The 20,937-nt window shown below is 37.7% G+C and overlaps 1 protein-coding gene across 5 annotated transcripts in view; it reads left to right on the top strand.

The window, feature by feature from the left end:
- The window catches only part of AFTPH (aftiphilin), a 47,604-nt gene that overhangs the window by 13,583 nt on the left and 13,084 nt on the right, over nucleotides 1–20,937 (top strand). For all 5 annotated transcript variants that reach the window (XM_075706952.1, XM_075706950.1, XM_075706951.1 and 2 more), the window contains exons 3-6: nucleotides 10,981–11,132; nucleotides 11,672–11,798; nucleotides 12,110–12,166; nucleotides 14,539–14,661. In XM_075706952.1, coding sequence (XP_075563067.1) covers nucleotides 10,981–11,132; nucleotides 11,672–11,798; nucleotides 12,110–12,166; nucleotides 14,539–14,661 — 459 coding nt within the window. The remainder of the gene's footprint in view (nucleotides 1–10,980; nucleotides 11,133–11,671; nucleotides 11,799–12,109; nucleotides 12,167–14,538; nucleotides 14,662–20,937) is intronic.

Raw genomic sequence — 20,937 nt, 5'->3', positions numbered from 1 at the left:
TTCTTGATTTTGTTCAGTCTTGTTCTGTTCTTGTGCATACACCTCTTCCTGGTTCCTGCTTCTGCGTACAACAAATGTTTGGGTAGTCCTTGTTTGTCTTGTGGGAGAGATTTAATTTGGTGGGTGAGATGGGCTGGTATGAAATAGTATGCTGTGTTTGCATCTTGCATCTTTTGCACCATTACTTCTTGCAGAAAAACGAGCAGGGTATGCTGGAACTTGTATGCATTTGTTTTGAAGATTATATGTGGTCCTTCACATAAACTGATCAAAGGATAAGCCATCATAAATATTTCAGAGCCTGTGATAGTTCTTCTGTTGTTTCATAGTTTATCTGCCTTTGGAGAGGGGCACTCTGATGTTGTCTTTTCATAAAACAGTGGTGTGACTGGAAGCTGAGACTACTGGTTCCCAAAATTTTTCATCACCATTCTCCATCACGTTTTCAAAATCTTATTTAAAATGATGGCTCTATTTGTAAATAGCTGCACTCATTTGCTTGGAGCAGAGAGCATGATAAAATACGACCTATGGAATTCTGTCCTTGGTATTCCAGCTCCTGGGAAGTTAACCATTTAAAAGCTATTTAAAAATAAGTCTCTGTTATACATTAATTGCGGGAAGCTCCACGTTATAGCAACATCACAAAAATAGGACTAATGATTTCTTAAAGCTGCTGCTATATTTAATTAGGAGTTTTGGGGAGGGTGAAGTAGATAGGTTTATTTCTTGCCCCCACCCCCTACTGTTTCTACCTTAGTTGCTAAGTATGTATTAATTCCTGATTAATTCCTTCTTCAGTCTTTTCACCAGTCGTCTTTGAGATCTGTGCCTGTTTATACATAGATAATTTTTTAATATTACTTTTACAAAATTCAGAGCAACAATTTGAGTTTAAAATTGTCTTCAGCACTTCTTTTTAATCATGTCATCCCACATGAGTAGTTCAGAGTATGCTCTGTCTTTTTTGAAACATGCAGCGACACCAGCAATAAAGGGTGTTAGTGGTAATATGTGTCTAAAAGGTTTGGATCTTCTCTGGCAGTCAGAGGAAATGAGGTAAGTCCTTTCTTCCAGGACCTTGCGTAGTCTTGGTGACAGCCCTGCCTCTTTCTGTTTCCTACCAGTGACAGGTGAAATGGCTTTTCAGAAGAAAGTTGTGCCAGCCGGAGCTTTGCAAGTGTTAGCAAATGGAAGGGAGCTTTTGGGGCTTAGCTCTGATTTCTTGTCACATTAAAAGGTGTGAACCTCAGCTCCTGACACATCCTTCTTGCTCTTTTGTGCAATAACTAACACACCAAATTCTGAAGTGGCTTCATGAGGCAAAAAAAGACTCGCAAGTGAACCTGCAGGTGGATTTTTGTGCCTATGCAAAACCTTGCTTATCATCACCTGAATGTGTGGGTCCATTTGTCAGGTGGAAAGCACATATCTATTGTTACCTATTCTGTTGGTCATTCACCCATGAAATTGGAGACTACTAAGGTCATTAGTGCAATTATTCTAAAGTGTTTCTGTTGCCACTTGAAAGACTTTCCAGAATCTGACAAAGAAATGGGGTGGGGAGATGATTCTAGTAAATCATCACTTTTTCTAGTTAATCATGCTATTAAGGGATAGTCTGAAGGTTTCAAACATTTATTTTTACTTAATTTTCTGTAATTTTATGATAGCGTTTCAATAGAAAACACTTCTGAATATAGATGTTTATAAAAGCAGAACCTTCAGAGGTTCTGTAATTCTTTCCCCCCTCCCCAAGCCTGCCTTAACAAAAGATAAAAGCCAAGTTATAATGGAAGTTCTTTGGTGATATGTCATGAAGTCATACAGTAGTTTGGTTAGATTGTAAACCAAGTTTTAAGACTTACATATTTTTTTCATTCCTTCTCTTTATACTACAGCCAGTTGTGACTGTTTGGGTATAAAGTGATGGCCAGTGAGGAAGTACAACCCAAAGAATGTTTTACACAAATAAGCTGTAGAGGAAGTTGAGCTGGATATGTTTTCTCTGTTGCAATAGTTTCCTTAGCCTTGTAATGACTGTTAGTTGCTACATTTTTTTTTTTCAGTTAGCTCTCAAAACAGTAGTTACACATTTTCAAAACTTACTTTGTATTCTGTAAGTGCTTTCAGTTTTGGAAGGGTCTACTGAAACCTTTTTATATTTTTAAAAAAAAATGCTTTGTTTTAATATTAAGTAGTAATTCTGGGTTTAATCCATTGAGCCACAGTTTAGTAAGTTACAACTAGAAACATTGAGATTAGTTGAGTCAACATGAGTGGTCCCAGTACTTTGAGTACAGAATCTTAGTAAAATTAGTAAACTCAGATTTTGATTGGTTTCCTTACTTTCGCTTAAGAGGATGTCACTAAGGTCAAACCACAAAATACAGCATTTTAAAGTATTTGCTGATCTTCTGTTTCCTATGTATTGAAGCTGAGTTCTGGAGCTGTTTGAGGCAAAAGCAGAAACACTTGCATGCAAAATAAAGCTAGGGAGAGGTAGATGAACAAAGTTTTTTATTACCCTGACCAAAGAAGGATAGGGAGGAGTAGATCACTTGCATCAATGTATTGCTGACAGATCTAAAAAGCACTTGCTCCAGCAACTTAAAGGGAGCAGGCTGTGCAAAGGAGAAATACCGCATGTGTTAGACACTTGAGATAGATGTGAAAATTGAGACCTTGGCTTAGGCTAAAGGTAGACTGGGATCATTTACAAGATACTGTATACACTTGATCTGTAATATTGAGGCTAGGAGAGTCACTGTAATGTGGTAGTGAAATAATTTTGAAAGGTGCATAAACAGGAAGACTTGAATGTAATCCTTTAGTTTTCGGTTTTCTGCTTTGGTATGGTTAGCCAGCAGCATTGCTGTTTAAATGTGGAAATTATGTATACAGCAGTTTTCATCCATCCAGAATGCAGCATGAAAGGAAAGTTATTATTTACCAGTAGCTCAAGTTCCCTTGCCAATGGTCTCTGCATATTTTCCTTTCTGTTTCTTTAGATTGTGTATTCTGGATGTGGAGGCAGCAACAAAATTTTGTGCTTTCTGCATGTGGGCTTGATTGTAAGGTATATGTCACGCAGACTCTTTTAAAGATCGTGGATTTGGTAGAATGTTTAATTAAAAATTAGACTTTGCTTGAATTCAACTAATTAATCTAGTTTTTCTTACAAAATATAGAATGTAAAAGAAGAAAGTAAGGGGAAAAAGGTCACAAAAATGACCTTATATAGTGACATGTAGTGGCAAAAAGATCCTTAGGTCTTCTCTTCTTCACCTTTGTTCTTAGGCTTTCTGAATCCTGCACATGATCTAAAACATAGGATTTGTAATATGCTGACTTTTTTCTATTCAGTAGGGTTGCATGGAGGGGAGAAGAAAAAGGGCATGGTATACGGTGTTCAGTTAGAATTACTGGAAGAATTTGTAATCCCTTAGGGAAAAGTTCCAGTTTCAAAGGCTGATGGACACAGATAAAAAAACCTGTTATTTGAACCCATATTAATACTACCATATACCTTAATCATTTAATGTCTTTTTTCAGCTGAAAAATATGTAATATTTGGATTCAGTATACCTGCAGGTTTGTATTTGAAATGTGCCTTTGTGTTCATTAAAACTGATTTAGGATGTAGTGGGTGAATTAGTTGACCGAACAAGTTTTGAGTGAACCTGCACTGTGCCATATGCATTAATCCCCTTTATGTGATCACTTAACACACTACTAAGTTTTGTTTGTAAGGAATATAAGGCTCATAGCACAGCTTTTTCCATGAGATAGTGCTGAACATTAATCAGTTGAGGGGGTTACTCTGCTGTATTGTGCATTAAGAATATATACAGGACTTAGGCAGCAAAACATAAGAGCAGTTATTATCTATGGTAATCATGTGGGTGGGTAATAGGGCTGTGCCTAGCTGTGTTCAAGGAATATAGGCATCTCTAGAGGAGGAGGAGATGAATAATGGCTTAGTTGGAAGGCCAAAACTCTTACCTGATTTAGCTGAGAGTTAACAAATCCTGGAAAGGGAGGAGGGGAAACCTGAACAGTCCTCCAAGTGGGTTTTAAGATCCTCTGCTTATTAGAGAGCCTGTACTCACAGGCTTTACCTCTTCAGATTCATCAGACAGTGTGGGTGATGTACAGTTACTAAGCCACAAGTATGCATCAAGACAAAGAAAACCCTGGCTTACTGTCACTTAGAGAGTAGTTTGTCTTGGGCAATGAATGAAGTCATCCTCTTGGAAAAAAGTAATTATGACCGTAAAGACTTCAGCCTCCCTGTTCACTAAGATAAATTAAGATAGTGTTGGCTAAATTAAGTTCAGACAGTTGGATCACAAGGTTGGGTTTTTTTTTGTTGTTTGTGGTTTTTTGGGTTTTTTTTAAAGTCCATAGCACAGTTTTTAAGTGTGTGCAGCTGAATAACAGTAGAAAACAGACCATTAAAAGTAGCCCATAATTGCTGTATTTCAGAACAGGCTGGCTAAAGGGGATCGTACAAAAAAAAAAAATAGTTTGGGCGGGGATTGTTTGAGCATTTGTTTATATATCACAGAACAAAATTATTTTCCATTCTGTACACATAAGTTTTGTCTACTATACTTCTTCTCAGAGCCTGACTGAAAAGTTAGTACAACACCGCTAGCTAATAATAACATGACCAACTGAAATGGGAAGTAAGTTTTATGTAGTCTAGATAAATAACTGTTAGACTTCACTTTGCCTGCATGGAAGAAGCAAGATTTGATACATTCTTCAGCTGAGGGAGAATAAATGTGTGAGGCTTCCAGCAAGGAGGAGGGAGACAACTTCACATTTCTACAGCGGACTTCCTTGTGGTTTGTAACTCTCTCATATCAAGCAGTGAAAAGACCATAGAAGTCTTGTTCTTCTTTCTCAAGGCACTAAATTTTCGGATTTGCTTTGCAGCCGAGCTCAAGATCTTTACAGTTACTGTTTTAAAAAGTTTTGAAAGGATATTTAGAACTATCATTGCCTTCTTATAACTCTTTAAATTATTGTAAAAATATTTATTCTTCAATTCTTATTGGTGAGGATTTTTAGCTTTCGTGGCATCGTACTTGACTGCATCACTACATAGCATGCTCTTGCTGGCTTGTAAATCTTAGTTTAGGACCAGTGTTTCCATTATAAATTACCTGTGGGAATAAAAATTCACTTTTTTAACCTCTAAGAAATTTATGTCACCATCTTAAATGTAACTGCTTTGGGGTGGGAGGGAGAAAAGCCATGATACTTGGATCATGAGAAGTTAAACTAGTGTTCTTTGTAAGCTTTGCTTCTCCTCTTTACTCGGGAGTTTTTCTGCCTGCAGCTCTCCCCTCATTGCTTCTGGGAAGGTGCTGTGTTTGCTAAGCAGAGCCTGTGCATCGGAGAAAGAAAGAAATTGTTGCTATGTGGAAGGCAAACCGATTCTTAGTTTAAGCAGTCCATAAACCTTTCCAAAGAAAAAACTGCCCACATTTAACTAGGAACTTAGTGATTTGTTTATGTGCCTTTAGTTCACCGTTCAGATTTGTTTCTTCATGCTTGAGCCCAAAAGATTTTGAGACCCACAGAAGCTGATTAGTGTGTTCCCCATGGTGAGTTGCATCTGTTGAAATGAGTTTCTCAGCTCCCCTATGTTAACTGCGTGGTCATGTAGTTTAGCTCTTAAAGGAAAAACAAACAAAACCCCCAAAATCCCACCTGTGGTGAAGGCAGGAGCATATGATGACTTAGCTCCACCCAGTTGCTGGAAAATATGGTTTGGTTGTTAGAAAACCCAGCAAAGGGAGTTTCTCACTTAACCTCTGCTTTATTTTGTGAAAATAGTCATAAATACCTGTGTTAGGCACTCTCCAGAGCAGTGGGTTCATGATTTAAAATAAATAAATGAAATCTGTCTGGTTAATCAGTTTCTCTTCTTGGCTTCTGGCCACTGAGCTTTGTTCTGCTGTTTTTTGAGAGCCTTCACTCGGCTTCTGAATTCTAACTAGAAGCTGATCATGTCCATATGGACTTTATTCCTTTCCTAAATTATACATTTCGCATCTTGGATCCTTCATATGCTCATTTCTCATGTTTTTCTGTCAGATAAGACTTGAATATCTAAATATTCTCAAGAATTTAACTATTATACTGGTTTTATTTATTCTTAGGTCTCCCAGTTTTGTCTTCAATAGATGCAAGCAGCCCATCGTTTGAGTGCTGCTTCCTTCATAGCCTCTTTTCCTCGCAGCAGGAAAAGGAGGGCTGAAGGTGACCTCTGCTTTTGACTCTCTCCCTTAAAGCACCTCTGAAGGCTGCCAGAGCAGAGGTGCTGCAGGCTGTAAGCAAGAGTGGGATGGGGGAAATGAGGGATTGCGTTGAGGAATGGGCCTATCCCCTCCAATGGTAAGTGGGGAGGAAGGAGGGATGAAGTGCCACTCCACTCTTGAGCTTCCAGCACAAGAAGTTCACTGGTTGAGCTTTTGTGTCTGCTCAGCAGCTCGTGTGATTCGGACCGTGGAGAGAAGCAAGAAGTCTTTTTTTTTTTTTTTTTTTCCCTCCATTTTTCCCCCCCTTGCACACAGAGTTCCCTGAAACTTCACCCAGAGAAGCTTTACAGAACTCATATGGCGAAAACTTCAATTTGTATCAGCTATTTTTGTAGTGTAGCCCAAGTACCTTGTCTTTATGGCAAGTTTTAATAGCTTCTTTTCATAGCTCTGAGGAGAGGTAGTGACCTGTCACTGTTGAGTTCACGTGGAGGTGGCTGGGGAGGATTTGCTGTGCTGGATGCCAGTGTATATTTGCTGTGTTGAAGGAGGTCATTGATTCTATAGTCTTGTGGTGGAAAAGAGGAGAAAAACAAATTCTGTAAAGCAGTACTTTGGCCTTTCAGCTCTGAGGGATGGATCTTGCCCCCTATTAAAGCAGCCAAGGAGGTAAATTCTAATCCTGTGGTTATCATTCTCTCCTGAAAGTCTGTTACATCTGTGATATTTTTGTTGTTTCAGGTGATGATTACTGTGTCTCTTAAGTGTTTATCAAAAACTTTTATGCTTTCCCAGAAACTATGGGGCTTAGAGTTTGTCCCTGTTTTGAGAATCACGGTTAATGTTTAGAATGGCAGTTGTAGCCTTCTTTCACATCTTCAGTATGTGCCTTTAAGAATTACTCTTCCCAAATGGCAGTGCAGAACACTCAGGTATCAAATATTTTTAGTAATGTGAAAAGTGGAGAAAAGTTCTTGTTTTGTGCCTTTTTTCAGGATTTTTCATTCTGAAAGACATGACACTACTGTGTATGACAGCAGCAATATTTTCTATTGTTCGTACAAAATGGACTATTAGATTGATGTTTGTGGAAGATGGACATTTCTACTAATTTCAAAATCTTGGTAATGCCCTTTATACCTGGGAGCTGTGACCACAGGATTTCATTACCAATTAGAAGAACAAGTTCAGCTGCTTCCTTTAGGGACATTTGCCACTGCCTGGGAGATGTGTGTTTGTACGCTCGTCCCAGAGTCCATTTGCACACATAGAATTAATTACTCTGGTTTGCTATGGAAACCGTTCTTCTCCATCGTATATAAATAAGGGCTAAGCATTTCTGGAAATTTAGAAAAGATGAAAGGAAGTGTAAAGAATGCTATAATTAAACTGTTCCTGAAATTTTGGCACAGTTCTTAAGCTCACATTTGAAATTGGGTGCTGACTGAGATGCTGCTTGGTTCTCAGAGACTTTCTGTTAATTCTTTCATTACCTAAGCAAGCATATTCTTAGTCACTAACATGTTCTCAAATGCTGATCCTTTTCAAGAAATGTGATGCCTTGCTGTTTTCATGATCCAATGCCTTTCATCTGCCTCTTCCTTTTCACTGGCAATATGTATTCCTGCTGTATTACAGAAATGAAGTAAGCATCACCTGTTCATGTAAGATAAGAGCAAGTGATATATTGTAGGCAAAGTTAAGTTTTAAAACTTAAGTAGAGCATGCATTTGCATGCTGAAACATTAGGTTAGAATCTGCAATACTGTTTAGTTTTACTTCCTAATGTAAATAAGTATTGTAACTTACTGTATGGCCAAAATGATTGGGCATTAAGAGGTGATTAAAAGGAAAATTATATACCATAGAACATGACTCGTTATGGTCAGAATATACCAGTGAGGTAATGAAGAGGAAAAGGGAAAAAAAAGAAACCAAACCCCACCTGTGAGTCAGGTATGCTGTGTAATTCCTGTGTAAATCAGATCCTTTGATAGTACAGTAATTATGGCATTTTGACGTTATGCTTTGCAAATAACTGAACCTGGTGGCTGTCCCTGTCAGGCATTTCTTTCACAGGTAGCAAACCTGAAGAGCCGATACTCTAAGCAAGTTAATTTTGCCACTTTTTGCAGTTAGCGTCTGAATAGGGAGAATAGACTGAACAGGCTTGGTTCACAGTTCCCGACTCACCATCTTGACTCCAATACAGAATCAAGATATTCTGAAAACATGGTGTTTGCCTCTGTGTTATGTTTCCTGTACTGTGTTTGCTGATGTACATGGTCAGTGGTTTGCTTAATTGAGCCAAGAGATGAGGCAGATTTTCAGATAAAAATTCAAATGAGAAATGTAGATAACTATTATAATTGTGAAGCAGATGTTCTGGTGCATAAAGGTTTGTCCAAGCTGTATCGGTTGGTTTAATTAAAATACGTAACTCCCACCTACCAGCCTTGCTTCTCTGAACCTTAAATCATTTGTTGTAACAAACCTTCTGAGGTTTATGTTTGTAAATTCAGCTTTGCGGCTGGAATATGCTGCATCTCCACAGGAGGGCTCTGCTGGCAAAGCTATACTAGCACACACTGTGGGATGTTTATGGGGTTTTCGCCTACTCAGTTTCTTTGCTATTTCCCTAGTAGAAAAGTGGGTGTTGGAGCTGCTGGGTACTGCCCTGTGTGTGGTGCAGCAGAGCATTGGAAAGGTGGCTGTTGAGGAACTCCAAACTAGAAAGATGGAAGTGTTCCTTTTGTGCCAGGCTTGCGTCTCTTCTAGCAAGAAGAGAGATTCGGGTGCTGCTGTTAAAAACACATACATTGAAAAAAAGGCTTTAATTTCATTTTTATGAGCATACCTTGCAATTGGTACTTTTTAATAAATGTTAGAGATTGCTGGTTTTTAGTGGGTTTTTAGTTTTCAGTGGGTTGAACTGGGGGGAAAAAATATATTCCATGCCAGTGGTACACCTGATGTCTGAGACAGTTCACAGAGCTATAAAAAAGTTGAAATTCTGTGTCTGTGTAGAAATACAACAGAGAGAAGAGACAGAAATGAAAGGGAAGAACTTAAAAAGAAGAAAGCATACTATGCTTGTCAAAATAAAAAAGGGGGGATTTTTATTTTGGTTTTGTGGGGGTGGGAGGTTGTTTGAGGGTTTTTTGTTTTTAATATTAAATCCATCTGCCAAGGCCCACGTGGCAAGAATCGGAGCATTCTCCAGTGCATGCTGTGAAATTAAAATGCCTGGAAACCATTAGTACCAATATGTGTTGTTTATATTGCTGAGGCCTTATCCTACCCAACAGCAGTGATCGTGGCACTGGTGGAGAGAAAAGCAGGACACAGTTGCTGTGTTATGAAACTTAAGAACCTTGTCTGCCTTCCTCAGATGCTGAAGTTTCCTTTCTCCCAAGGGACACTGAAGTGATGGTGACATCAAGACATGATGGCAACTACAGTGACAAGCAGGAAATCCTGCCTAGTCTCTCAAAACCAGGGAATATAGATCTGTAGCCCTCCTGCAAAACTTCTGAGTATTTGTATTTACATACTCTTGGTGTGAATTTATAATGTAAGGCAGCAGAAAGAAGGTCAGATGAGAGTAACCTAGATAAAGTTGTGGTTGTACAAACCATGCTGCTATCTAGCTGGCTCCTTATTCAGCTAAAATAAAACTTAGTGGGGATTTTTTGTTGTTTTTTAAGTTATTTGGCTAGGATAGAAACATTCCCAAGGTTGGCTTTTAACCTCTGCAGGATTGCAGCATTCAGCATCAACTGTCTGAATCGTGAATGGGAGGAAAGGGAAATTGCTTGGAGGAATGTAAGTCTTCTATTTAAATTAAACAACCTCTAATGTGTAAAAACACACAAATAGGTTTTGGGGCAAGAAATTAAGGCATTAAGTAATTCTTCTTTTTCTTCATTAGTTTTTTGGTCTGGAGAAGTACGAAACAAATCTTACAAATACTTTTTGACAAACATATGTTTAGATGCCTTAGTCTTGGCTCTTCTGCATTATAGCTGACCGGCATGAATAATAGCAAATGAAGCCGGGGATTGTAGTTTTCCTACATCTGAGTCATTGGTACTAACAGTTTTTTAGGAAGTGTGCAGTCTTTGGACTGTAAATGTTTTTTTCTTACCATTTTTGAAGTTGTTCTCACACCATGAGCATGTTACACATCAGGCTAAGTTTTGTGGAATCTGCATACGTCCTATAAGAAGTGAAGCTGTCTTCTGAATCAACGTTGTGTCTCAAGTTTGGATTGCAGTGCATTGTCATTAAGTGACATTATATTGGTTTTGGTTTATATGTCAGATAATGTTCAATACCAAGCTTGCTGAAAATGTGTTCAGTAAAACCCTTAGGATGTGTAGAATTGGAGGCTTAACATATCTTAAGTAAATGTAGCTTTATACTCGTTGCACATCTTTTCTGACTCTGGTAAGAAATGTTCTGGACTCTCTTCTGTAAGAACTCACTTTGCAGAGGGCAAGATCCTTACTGTTTCTCAGTAGCTAGCAGCCTGTATTCGGTGCTTATAAAAAGTCTTGCGATCCTCTAACAGTTATATATTTTGTGGTAAGTGCAACTTTTTATCAGCTATGTGTTGTTTTCGATCTTAACTTATTTTTTTTAATTTTGGACTCCTTTAAAGCAGTTAACAAAACTTGACATAAATATTTTCCCTTTGATATAGACAACATTGCTAAGTCGTCTGGAACGAATATTTGAAGTCTGTTTTCCTTCCATACCTGTTCTTGAAACTGAAGAAGAAATAAGTTCCTTGAATCATTTGTTGGAAGCAGGTGAAAAGCAGATGACAACTGAGGAGACCTTAGGAAATACTGGGTAAGAAGCCACAATGCAGCAAACTTAAAATGAAGTTGAAACGTGTCATCTTTGGGAACTTAAAACATGTAGCAGTAATTCAAAATGAGTTGTTTGTTTCAAGCATTTTGAAAAACTATCAAGTAAAAAATTAGCTGTCTGGCAGAATGCTTTTTTTCAGTGACTACATATACCAGGAGTATTTCACTTAGTGTATCAACTTAGTCAGCAGCATACTGTCTTCTTTTAAGTGATGTCTCTGAGTTAATCAGAATATGTCTTATTAGTTACACTTGATATAAATTGCTATATTTATTCATGTGATGATGAAGTCTAAGTAGGCCTTGTCATGTCTGCTGTGGACATCATTTTCCAATTATAAGTCTGAACTATAATTGTTCTGAGAACACTGTGCAGTTTTAGTTCCCCTGGGTGTTGTGCTTGGGTGTAAGTTTAATTGGAATGTATAATAAGTCACTTGCATTAAAAACTAGAATAAATATTTAAGGCTGCTAAGCTGTTATTCCTGTTGATAACTTGATTTATGATGGGTTGTATAGGGAACTGATGGACGTGTGGACAGAGCTGCAGGATATCCATGATGCATATGGACTGAGATACCAGTGGGGTGGCTCCCACAGCAACAAAAAGCTTTTGTGCTCCTTGGGAATCGATACAAGAAATATTGTGAGTCTGTCAGTAAAAGTTACTTTCTAAATAATGGAGCTGCTTTAAATTTAGAATCAGATGGAAGTCTTTTTGTATGAATGTTTGTCTCTTAATTGCGTAGCTGCACTGAACATGGCTTTTCATGACAGACCATCTGAAAACTTTTTATAAGCCCTATTAATGTTAAAAGTTGCATTAGTTTTTAATCATTGTGTTATATTTAACATAGTATTTCTTCTCTGATATTAATCTTATACAAGTTATATAACATAGAAAAATATCATCACTGACATGGAAACTCTTAATAACTTTTTTTCTTCTTTTGTCAGCTCTTTACAGGCAACAAGAAACAGCCTGTTATAGTACCCATGTATGCAGCAGGACTGGTAAGCTTCTTTTTAGTGTTATTTTTTTGTTATAGTTCCAACAACATTATATAATGAAATACATTAAATGACATTAAGCACCAAGTGTGCTGAAAGATATTTTTTCTAAGTACGGTTATGGCTTAGGCATCAGTAGAAATGCTAGAGAAGTATCATCAAATACACAATTTTCATTGTGTGCAAGCGAATACTTTATTTTAAATGAAAAAAGTATCAATTTACTCATTTCATAAAGCAAGTTATTTATCTAATAAGGTGGGCTAGCTAGTCTAAGCTCAGTTTGAGGCATTTTCTGAAAAAGAAAAAAATTGACTGAAGTAATGTATTAATGTGTATGCAGCAATAAAAAGTTCTTGTTGATTTTTAACTATTAAATATAAGGTATAGGTGTAGAAATGTCAACTAAAACTTGACACGAGAAACTAAATCATTAAATAGTTGTCAAAAATGACAAAGGGACATTGAAACTAATCAAAACATCAATTCACATCAGCATTTGTGGAAAGCCCTGGCACTAAGACCAGATGCTTCAAATGAAGGTTAAGAACTGCTGGATAGTTACTATATTCCATGAAATGTGTGTAGGAGGTTTTCTCAGCACTCTTGAGCATTCCTCTTCATGCAACTGTTTCTCTGACAGACTGTTAATTACTTGATTGCATCTCAATATCCCTAGGTCAAGAGAGATGCATGGTACTGCTTTGCAGTTTTATTGGCATATTAGTAAAGGACCCACATATATATGTATTAGGCTATTTATTTTTTATTTTTTTATTTATGCATACAAAAAGTGTGTATAGCCAGTATTGTTGCATTGCCCCAAGTGCTAGATAAAAATAGCAAGCATAATTTAGATTTCTGTAGATTGAAGGAAACTGAAGTAACCTAGTGCAGTAAGATCAACTGTTTTCACTTAAGCTGATATTCTGTAATTCCTGTTTGGCATTTCAGACTCTGTACAAAGTCTGTAGTAGTAAAAACATTCAGAAGATAAGATTGGCCATTTTTGCTAGTCTGAGCAGAGTAAATATGCTCTTTTTCTGGAAACCTATGTATATATATACACACATACAAACGCACATATGCTTTTATATGGTTATTCACAAATTGAATATAAAAGGATTACAGTTTTCTTTGGTATATATTAAGCCAATTTAATCTGTAGGTTAATTTTGTAAAGTGACTTCTACAGTCAGTTCCTAGAGCAGTTGTTTTCTGATGCATCAAGGTCACCTCATGCACTTCTTTGGATGTAAGCGCAGTATTCTGATACAGTGACAGAAAACATCTCATAGCAATTGCTGTTTTCTTCCTGTAACATATTTGTGAGCAAGACTATGTTTGTACGCAACACGTGCAGTTATTTTTTGCAACAGATTGTTGCTGCTGATTAATTAGGTCCTAAATTTTTTATGTACTTGTGCACACAATAAACTGGATAGAGATGATGGTAGGAGTAGAGTGGCTTGCGGCTTTCTGTTGCCACACTGCTTTGTGTGTTTCTCTGCTGCCCAAAAGAATTGATTTAACTGGTGGTTAAATTCTAAGCTCCCCTAACATGGTGTAGAAACATTTGTGAGACAGCTGATCACGGTGGCTGACTTTCTGAAATTATTTTAAAATACACTAGTTGCAAATCCAGTGGTTTTATTTGGGGGCTTCTTTTCTCATACCTCATTGTTCTGAGGTGCTTTGTATGTCTCAGTGCAAACTTTGGTCTTTCTGTAGATCTCTCTCACCCTCGGTTTTATTCAGGAACACCAGAAATTTCACACTTTTCTTCATAGTACTGTGTAGCTTTAAATAGTTTGTTTAAAAAATAACAATTTTGTTTTAATTATTTTCTTAATGCTTTTTAATGCATTTATTTCCATGTCAGTAATTATTGTTCTTGGTATCATTCTGCAAACTGACAATTTGTCTTGTTTCCTCTGAATTACTTAATTGTGGAAATGGAATGAATGCACTTGTACCATTCTGATGGGCCATTTGATATTTCTGGAATAGTCTACACACAACTGGGAGGAGAAGGCGTCACTTTATCAAGTAACTGTTTCCTCCAGCTTAAATTACACTATTGAAAGTTGAAAGCAAGCTCCAGCTAAGCACTTGGGTTTCTGTTATTGGCTTTAAAATGTTTTAGGCCTAAGGAACCAGGATGATTCTTTCCCCTGCCCCATCTCCTTCTGTCACCCTCACTGAAAGTGTCCCAGAAATGTGTGGTTAACCCCAAGCCCCTAGTTGAGGGTAGTACGACCTAGTAGTGTGTGTTCTATTTTTTTTGCATTTGCAGTTCTTGAAATTATATATATGTGTGTCTGTGTACATGTGATTTTTTTTTTTTTAATTTGTTTCTTTCTTTCTTTATTTAGGGTATGTTAGAGCCTACCAAGGAACCTTTGAAACCAATATCTGCAGCAGAAAAAATAGCTTCAATAGGACAGACACCTCCTGTATCACCAGAGATGAACACATGTACATCTGATCAGTTCCAGGTAAAAAATAGAGAAAAAAAATAGAGGAGAGGAAAAGAAAGAATGAGGGGAAACAATGGGATGCCTTGTCTCTTCCTTTATAGTTAAAATATCTAGATGGTGTGTCCAAAGAGACCTGTATGAAAAGGGCAGGTGTTCCTTGTGTCAGAGTGAAGCCTGCTCTTGGATCTACTTTTCATGTGTGACTGGAAGGGATTCCCTATGATAAGACTGTAGCAGTTGGTGGCCAGCATTTAAAGGTCCTGGTGGATATTTACAGCTATACAATAAGCTGCTTCAAAAGGCCATGGAGAGTTACTTCCACAATTTTTAAATGTAACTTTACAGTTGTCCTTCCTCTGGCTAACATTTTTCATCTTTGCTTTTTCTGAAGCTTATTGTAGGAGCCTGATACATAATGAGTTCAGAGGAGTTTAGGAGTGAGCTTTTGAATTCCATGGATTCTGATTTGTTGTTCTTGTTCTGATATTATGATATTAGAAGACCACTTAAATGCCATGCGTGTTGCAATGTGCGTGGCTGGCAACCAGCTAATGGGATATGCAGAGATATTTCATTTTCAGTGTCACTACAGTGGTACTCAGCACATATTCAGAGAGGCAGCTGTGTCCCCCCACTTAGTGCAGGCCTTGTTTAATCTGCCCAGCATCTTCAGTTACCCGCTATGCTTGTGACTTCTGATTGAAGGCATTCCAAAATGAATTATCCTTGTGTTACACCTAAGCTTAATACTAGGTACTTCTGAGTATAGCAATTTCCTTGCACTCTGCTCTGCCATAGTGCAGAGCTCTAACTGTGACATGCTTGTACCAGAGGAGAATTTTTTTTTTCATTGTGGAATAGCAGTATGTCAGTGGGCTCAGAACTGAGGTTGTTTTGTATAGTAGTATACATATTTGGTGATGTTTCCTGTGCTGCTTCTCACAAATACTGCAGTGGAACTGAGCAGCTTAACTGGGTATTAGAAAGGTGACAGTAATGATTATTGCAACCAGTTTGAGCTGAAGAAATCACTTGTGTGATTTCTATATATGAACAAAGTAGGAAAACTTCAATGGCTTTCTGCAGCATTCGAAGTTCCCTTTTTTACAGAGGGGAAAACATAGATTAAACCATACAGTAAACATAGTATAGAGAGCTGCAAGACCCTGAAGTAGCAGCATCTCTAACATGTGCCATTTTCTCAGTTGCTTGGCAGTCATAGTGCTGAGTGCTGAAAATAAGAACCTCTACTTATCAAAGTCTCTTTTTTCCTCTAATTATGAATTTGTACTTTTGGGTATTCGTGCAGCACAATTTCCCATTACTTGTCACAGTTTGATAATCCTGTCTCAGAGCTCGTTCCGACGAGGCCATCTCAGCTTAATCATTGTGGTCCGTGAATACATACAAGAAGCTTCTATGCTATCTGTCTGCACTGCTGGCCTTAGGTTATTTTTTCCAAAAAGACAAATACTAAAATAAGCTTTTAGGGGAACAGTTGAGTTAGAGCTCTAACCATTAAGAATGCCACACAGTTAAGTGACATTCAGAAAGTTTCAGGGCATGAAAGATCAATTCTCCACCTCAGAGAACTTGTTTCTTTCTTGGCCTCATCTTCTGTTAATGTTTGGTGGCTTCTGTTTGCTTTTGGGAAAATCCAGCTTCACTTCACATTGTACAGACTGCCTCTTAGGAATATTCCAGACTGTAACGGTATTAAGATGATGTGCCCAAACTTTGGTAAACATTTCATTAGGAACTGTGCTAGAAACACTGATAAATATGCAGTGGAAATATTAGGGGCAATTGTAGTGGACCCTGAAACTTCTTATTCTAAACGCAGGTAATTTAGGTACAACAACTTAGGTATCTTTAAGCTTAACTAAGTAATTATACATTAATTAGGTAAAACTTTTAAACTCCTCCATTTTCAGATGGCAGTGATGATTGGTCATTCTTATATTCAGAAACTTCAGCATATTGGCTTTTTGTTGAAAGGAAAGGCTCTGGTTGATAGATTCCTATGCTTTGCTTAACAAAGGAGAACTCTTCTCCTTTCCTTGAAAGCCTGGCATTTATGGGACTTGTATACAGATCAGTGTCTGTGCGTGTGCGTGTATGACTTCCTGCTGAGGGAGTAAGATTGTGGAAGAAAGACTGTGATGATGCAAAAGTAGGAGTGGAAAGAACACTTACAAAAACACAGAAATGCCTCCTTAGTTTTTTGCTTGTAGGCGAACGGAGGAAAGCATGCAGAGATTTAAAAAAAAAAAAGAGCATTAAAAATCAAAAGAATGAGGAAAAAGGCAGCAAATGAGCTGCAATAATTTTTCCTAGTTATTATATAAACTCTGTGTTTTGGCCTCCTTCCCTGCAGAGGCTCTCACTGGGTTGGTTAGACTGTGGAAATACAGTGGACAAATTTCCATGTGAGCCATTTAAGCTGTAAGGGCAAGGTTTTTGAAACTATGATTTCTCCTCTCAAGCAAGTTAAGTTACTGACTGATCTATCATATTAGTTTATTGTATAAAAATGACTTCTGTAGACTTGTTCTGTTTTATATTTGAAGGCAGCGTCTAAATTCTTCTTTGATCTGTTGTTTATCTTGACAATTGGGGGGTTTATTTCACTATTCCTCTGTGCTCGTAACTGTAAGCCAGTAAACAGAATATGAAATAATCTCCCAATTACTGTTGCCTTTAAGCATGGTGTCTCAAAGACTTCGCAGGTCTGAAGTAAAATGCTCTATCAAGGCACATCAGGTGTAAGAGAATGGCTGCTCAGACAGGCAACCTTTGATTGTGAAACCTGAGATGGGTACCCTTCTCTTTGTTTTACAGCTGTAGTGGGCTTCTACGCCGTGGCCAAGTCTTCAGGCAGCATGATTAAAATATATTCAGTGCTTGTTAAAAAGGTTGCTGTCTTAACTTAATGTTGACTGTTTTCTCTTGATTTCATACTGTTCTCTGGCTACCATAGTTTTAAAGTTTATTTACCACCTGGTCTTTGGCTTTTTTGCAAAAAGTTCTCTGGATATTTCTGCTCTTTTGGTATTGCTACAAAGCATCCTGTTCTCTCTATTTAGGACTATGTTTTGTTGGTAGAGCCTTAGTGGTAGCTTTGTCCCAGCATACAGGATAACTTCGGGATTTCTTACCTGCCTAGTTTTGCTTAGTGAGTTTTATATTGGCATAGAAATCTACATTGACCCAGACCTTTCTAGAAGAAAATGACCAGTGGGTGCCTATTACAGCACATCTGCATGCATGTAAGCTGCTGAATTAGAGATCAGTTTATAATACAATATGTATCTCACACTTGCTGGCTATTAGGGTCTGAACCGTAATTGAACCCCATGGGGTGACAGTCTTTAAAAACACTTTTAATTACATAAGGGACCATCAGGACTTCTAACAATGACAGATGCAAACTACCATATTATTGGCCACCAGCCAAAGGCTCCATCATGGAACTGCCCTCCAGTTATACATATGAGAGAGATCCAAGAATATATGTAGCTTTGTTGACAGACAAAGAGAGGAAGATTTGCAGGTAAGAGATAGTACTGAACTTGCTATTCTATTAGATGTGACAGTCGCTTAAAGGTGGTGTCTGAGAAAAATAATTTTTAGAACTGTTGTAATTTTGCCAATGAATACACACAATGAAATGTATGAATTACTTCCTTGTAAACCTTTTTCTGAAATGTTTATGATTCTCATTTGTGGGATCTATGTAAATATTGATACTATATTTGTATTACAAGCCCTTCTATCCCCCCCCAGCTTTAAGACAGAAAAATACTTCCTTTTTTTTTTCTTTGTTTAGTTTTCCTTGGGTAACTGTTGGCTCAGAGACAAACGTTTACATTTTACTCCTTTGGATTATAAAAGCTCTTACATAATACCATTCTAAAATTACTGTGTGAAAACATCTCTCACTTTTATCAAAGTGAAATACGATGCAGTAAAACCAGCAGGCATTTTAGTTTCCTCTTTCTTACTTCCTTAACATTCAGAGCAGTACTCTGACATCTGAGTATGCTTTTTTAATTTCTGTACCGTGTCCTGTAATCTAAGATGGAGGGAGGAGTGAGAGCAGTTTGCCCTGATTCTCAATATCCTTCTAGATCAGGCGCTTTTCCTTAAAGCATGTTATTAAAATACTGGTTGTAAATGCAGTAGTCTAGCAACCTTACAATCTCTGAAAGACAAAACATTATATTCCCATTTGCAGGGCATGTTCCCATTGTCTGAGATTTCAATGCTGTGTTCAGGTGTCCCAGTATAGTTAGTTTTCTTAGAGCTGAGGTCACTAGAAACAGAAAACTTTTCCTTTCTGTTTAATTGGCTTTTGCCTCTGCTCTCTCCTTTCACTTTCTTTGCTGTTGTATAGCCCAGGGCTTGCCAGCATCCTGTATAGATGGGGTCTGCTTTGCTTGCTCTCCCCCCCTGCCCCCCATTTTTGCAAGCAGTTGAAGTCAGCAGAATAGCCTCATCCCACAGAACAGGCTAATATGTCTAGTATACTCTCAGTGATTTGGAGTTGGATTCCCCCCTTTCCTTTCCCGCCCCCCCCCCCCCCCCCCCCTTTTAGGAAGAATTCATCACATCCTTTGTCTTCTCTTTGCCAAATTTGAGAAGTCATTAAAGGGAAAAGCTTAGCCAGCCATTGGTACCACCTTTTCCATGCAATTTTGTCACACTCATGAGTCCTGACTCAGTCTTTTCACACAAAATGTAGTGGGTGTTTTCCTCAGTAAGTGAGAGTTGGTGGGAAGATACTTTGTTTCAATTTGAGTTCATTTTCCTCAGGGTAGAAAGCTACTAAATTGTCATACTCTCCTCTTTTTTTTTTTTTTTTTTCCCCCCCAAACCCCCTTTTACTATATTTTAGGCGTGACAAGTTGCTGATGATAGTGATCATTACTTCATCAGGTGTAGCTTCCACACTGCTAACACTGTGTTTCCATGCAAATAATTTCAATGCCAGTAATTTCATTACCAAAGCAAAGCAAAAAATGTAGCATCAGCTACTTAAGCTCCATGGAGTGAATACTGTTCTAGGTGTGCTCAGTACTGGAAATATTTCCAAGTCATTAGGTAGGAAAGATTTTTCTAAGCAAAGCTTTTACTATAAGTAAATACAGAAATCTCCAGCTCCCTTCATTTTTCTTTCTGTAAACATCTATCACCTAGCAAAAGCCTCTTACAGTTACCTTAATTGTACAAAGCTAGCTCAGGTTGCTACAGTCTTGATTTGTGAATCTACATATTTTTTCAGTGTTGGATAGTTGAATGTTCTAAAAGTTTAAAGAAAAAAAAAAAAAGAAAGCTTGACTTTCTACAAAAGCAAAGAGAAAGTATGTCTCAGCCACAGGAAGCTTGACAACTAGTGATGTGTTTTGAATAATGCTGCAGAGAACTTCCATTGCTTTTCTTCCATAAGTGTGATTGTTCTGTTAGAAGTTGAAGGCACATCCTTTCCCAGTAATTCTTGACAGTTGACTTCACTGGGGAGAGAGCAGAAATGTAATGCACAGAAGTAGAAAGATCAACTTATTTCAGACATTCCTGGTACTGTCCCATCAGTTTGTGTCCTGAGAATATAGGAGGACAGCACTTGCAAGTTACACTGCACCTGAACACACCTCCCCTGTAAGGCATGGTCCCTGCTGCTTGCTTGATTTTACCTGTGTGTGTGCAAAAGACTTAACAAGAAGAAATGAAAAGGCAAGGATGGGCTTCCAGAAGGAGTCAACATTTCCATGCTCCTCTTGTTCAAGCATTGTTACCAATGGTTTGTTTATATATTGGAATGAATTAATTGTTAAAGGATAGTAAGTCACAGGATTTTTTTTTTAAAGGGGGTGGAGTGAGGAGGGTGTTGATAGTTTGTCCCTCACACGTAGGGATTATATCTCTTAAAAGCAAAACAAACCAAAAGACTCATGGGCTATTTGATGGTAATTAACTGATTTTATATATAATCAGGACAAAGCATGGATGTACAGATGGCTTTCACTAATAATCCTATTCTAAATTTGCCTTATTGTGTATTCATAATTTTGTATGCAAAATGCCTCGTCTTCCATGAAAGTAATAGTTTAACTTTCAACTGTGCCTTAAGGTCTTTCTATCCAATTCATATGTTTTAATTAATTTGCAAATCCTGTTTGAGTTAGAAGTTACTTAATCTGTACTGTTAAAAATTTAATGAGACTTCCCATGGTAGAACAAATCTACTTTGAATCTTTAGTGCATATTATGAAAATACACACCTCCCAAAAGTTG

Source organism: Pelecanus crispus, chromosome 3, assembly GCF_030463565.1.
Source record: "Pelecanus crispus isolate bPelCri1 chromosome 3, bPelCri1.pri, whole genome shotgun sequence".
Taxonomy (NCBI): domain Eukaryota; kingdom Metazoa; phylum Chordata; class Aves; order Pelecaniformes; family Pelecanidae; genus Pelecanus; species Pelecanus crispus.
The sequence above is the reverse complement of the archived record's forward strand: the minus strand, read 5'-3'. Positions and strand labels throughout refer to the sequence as shown.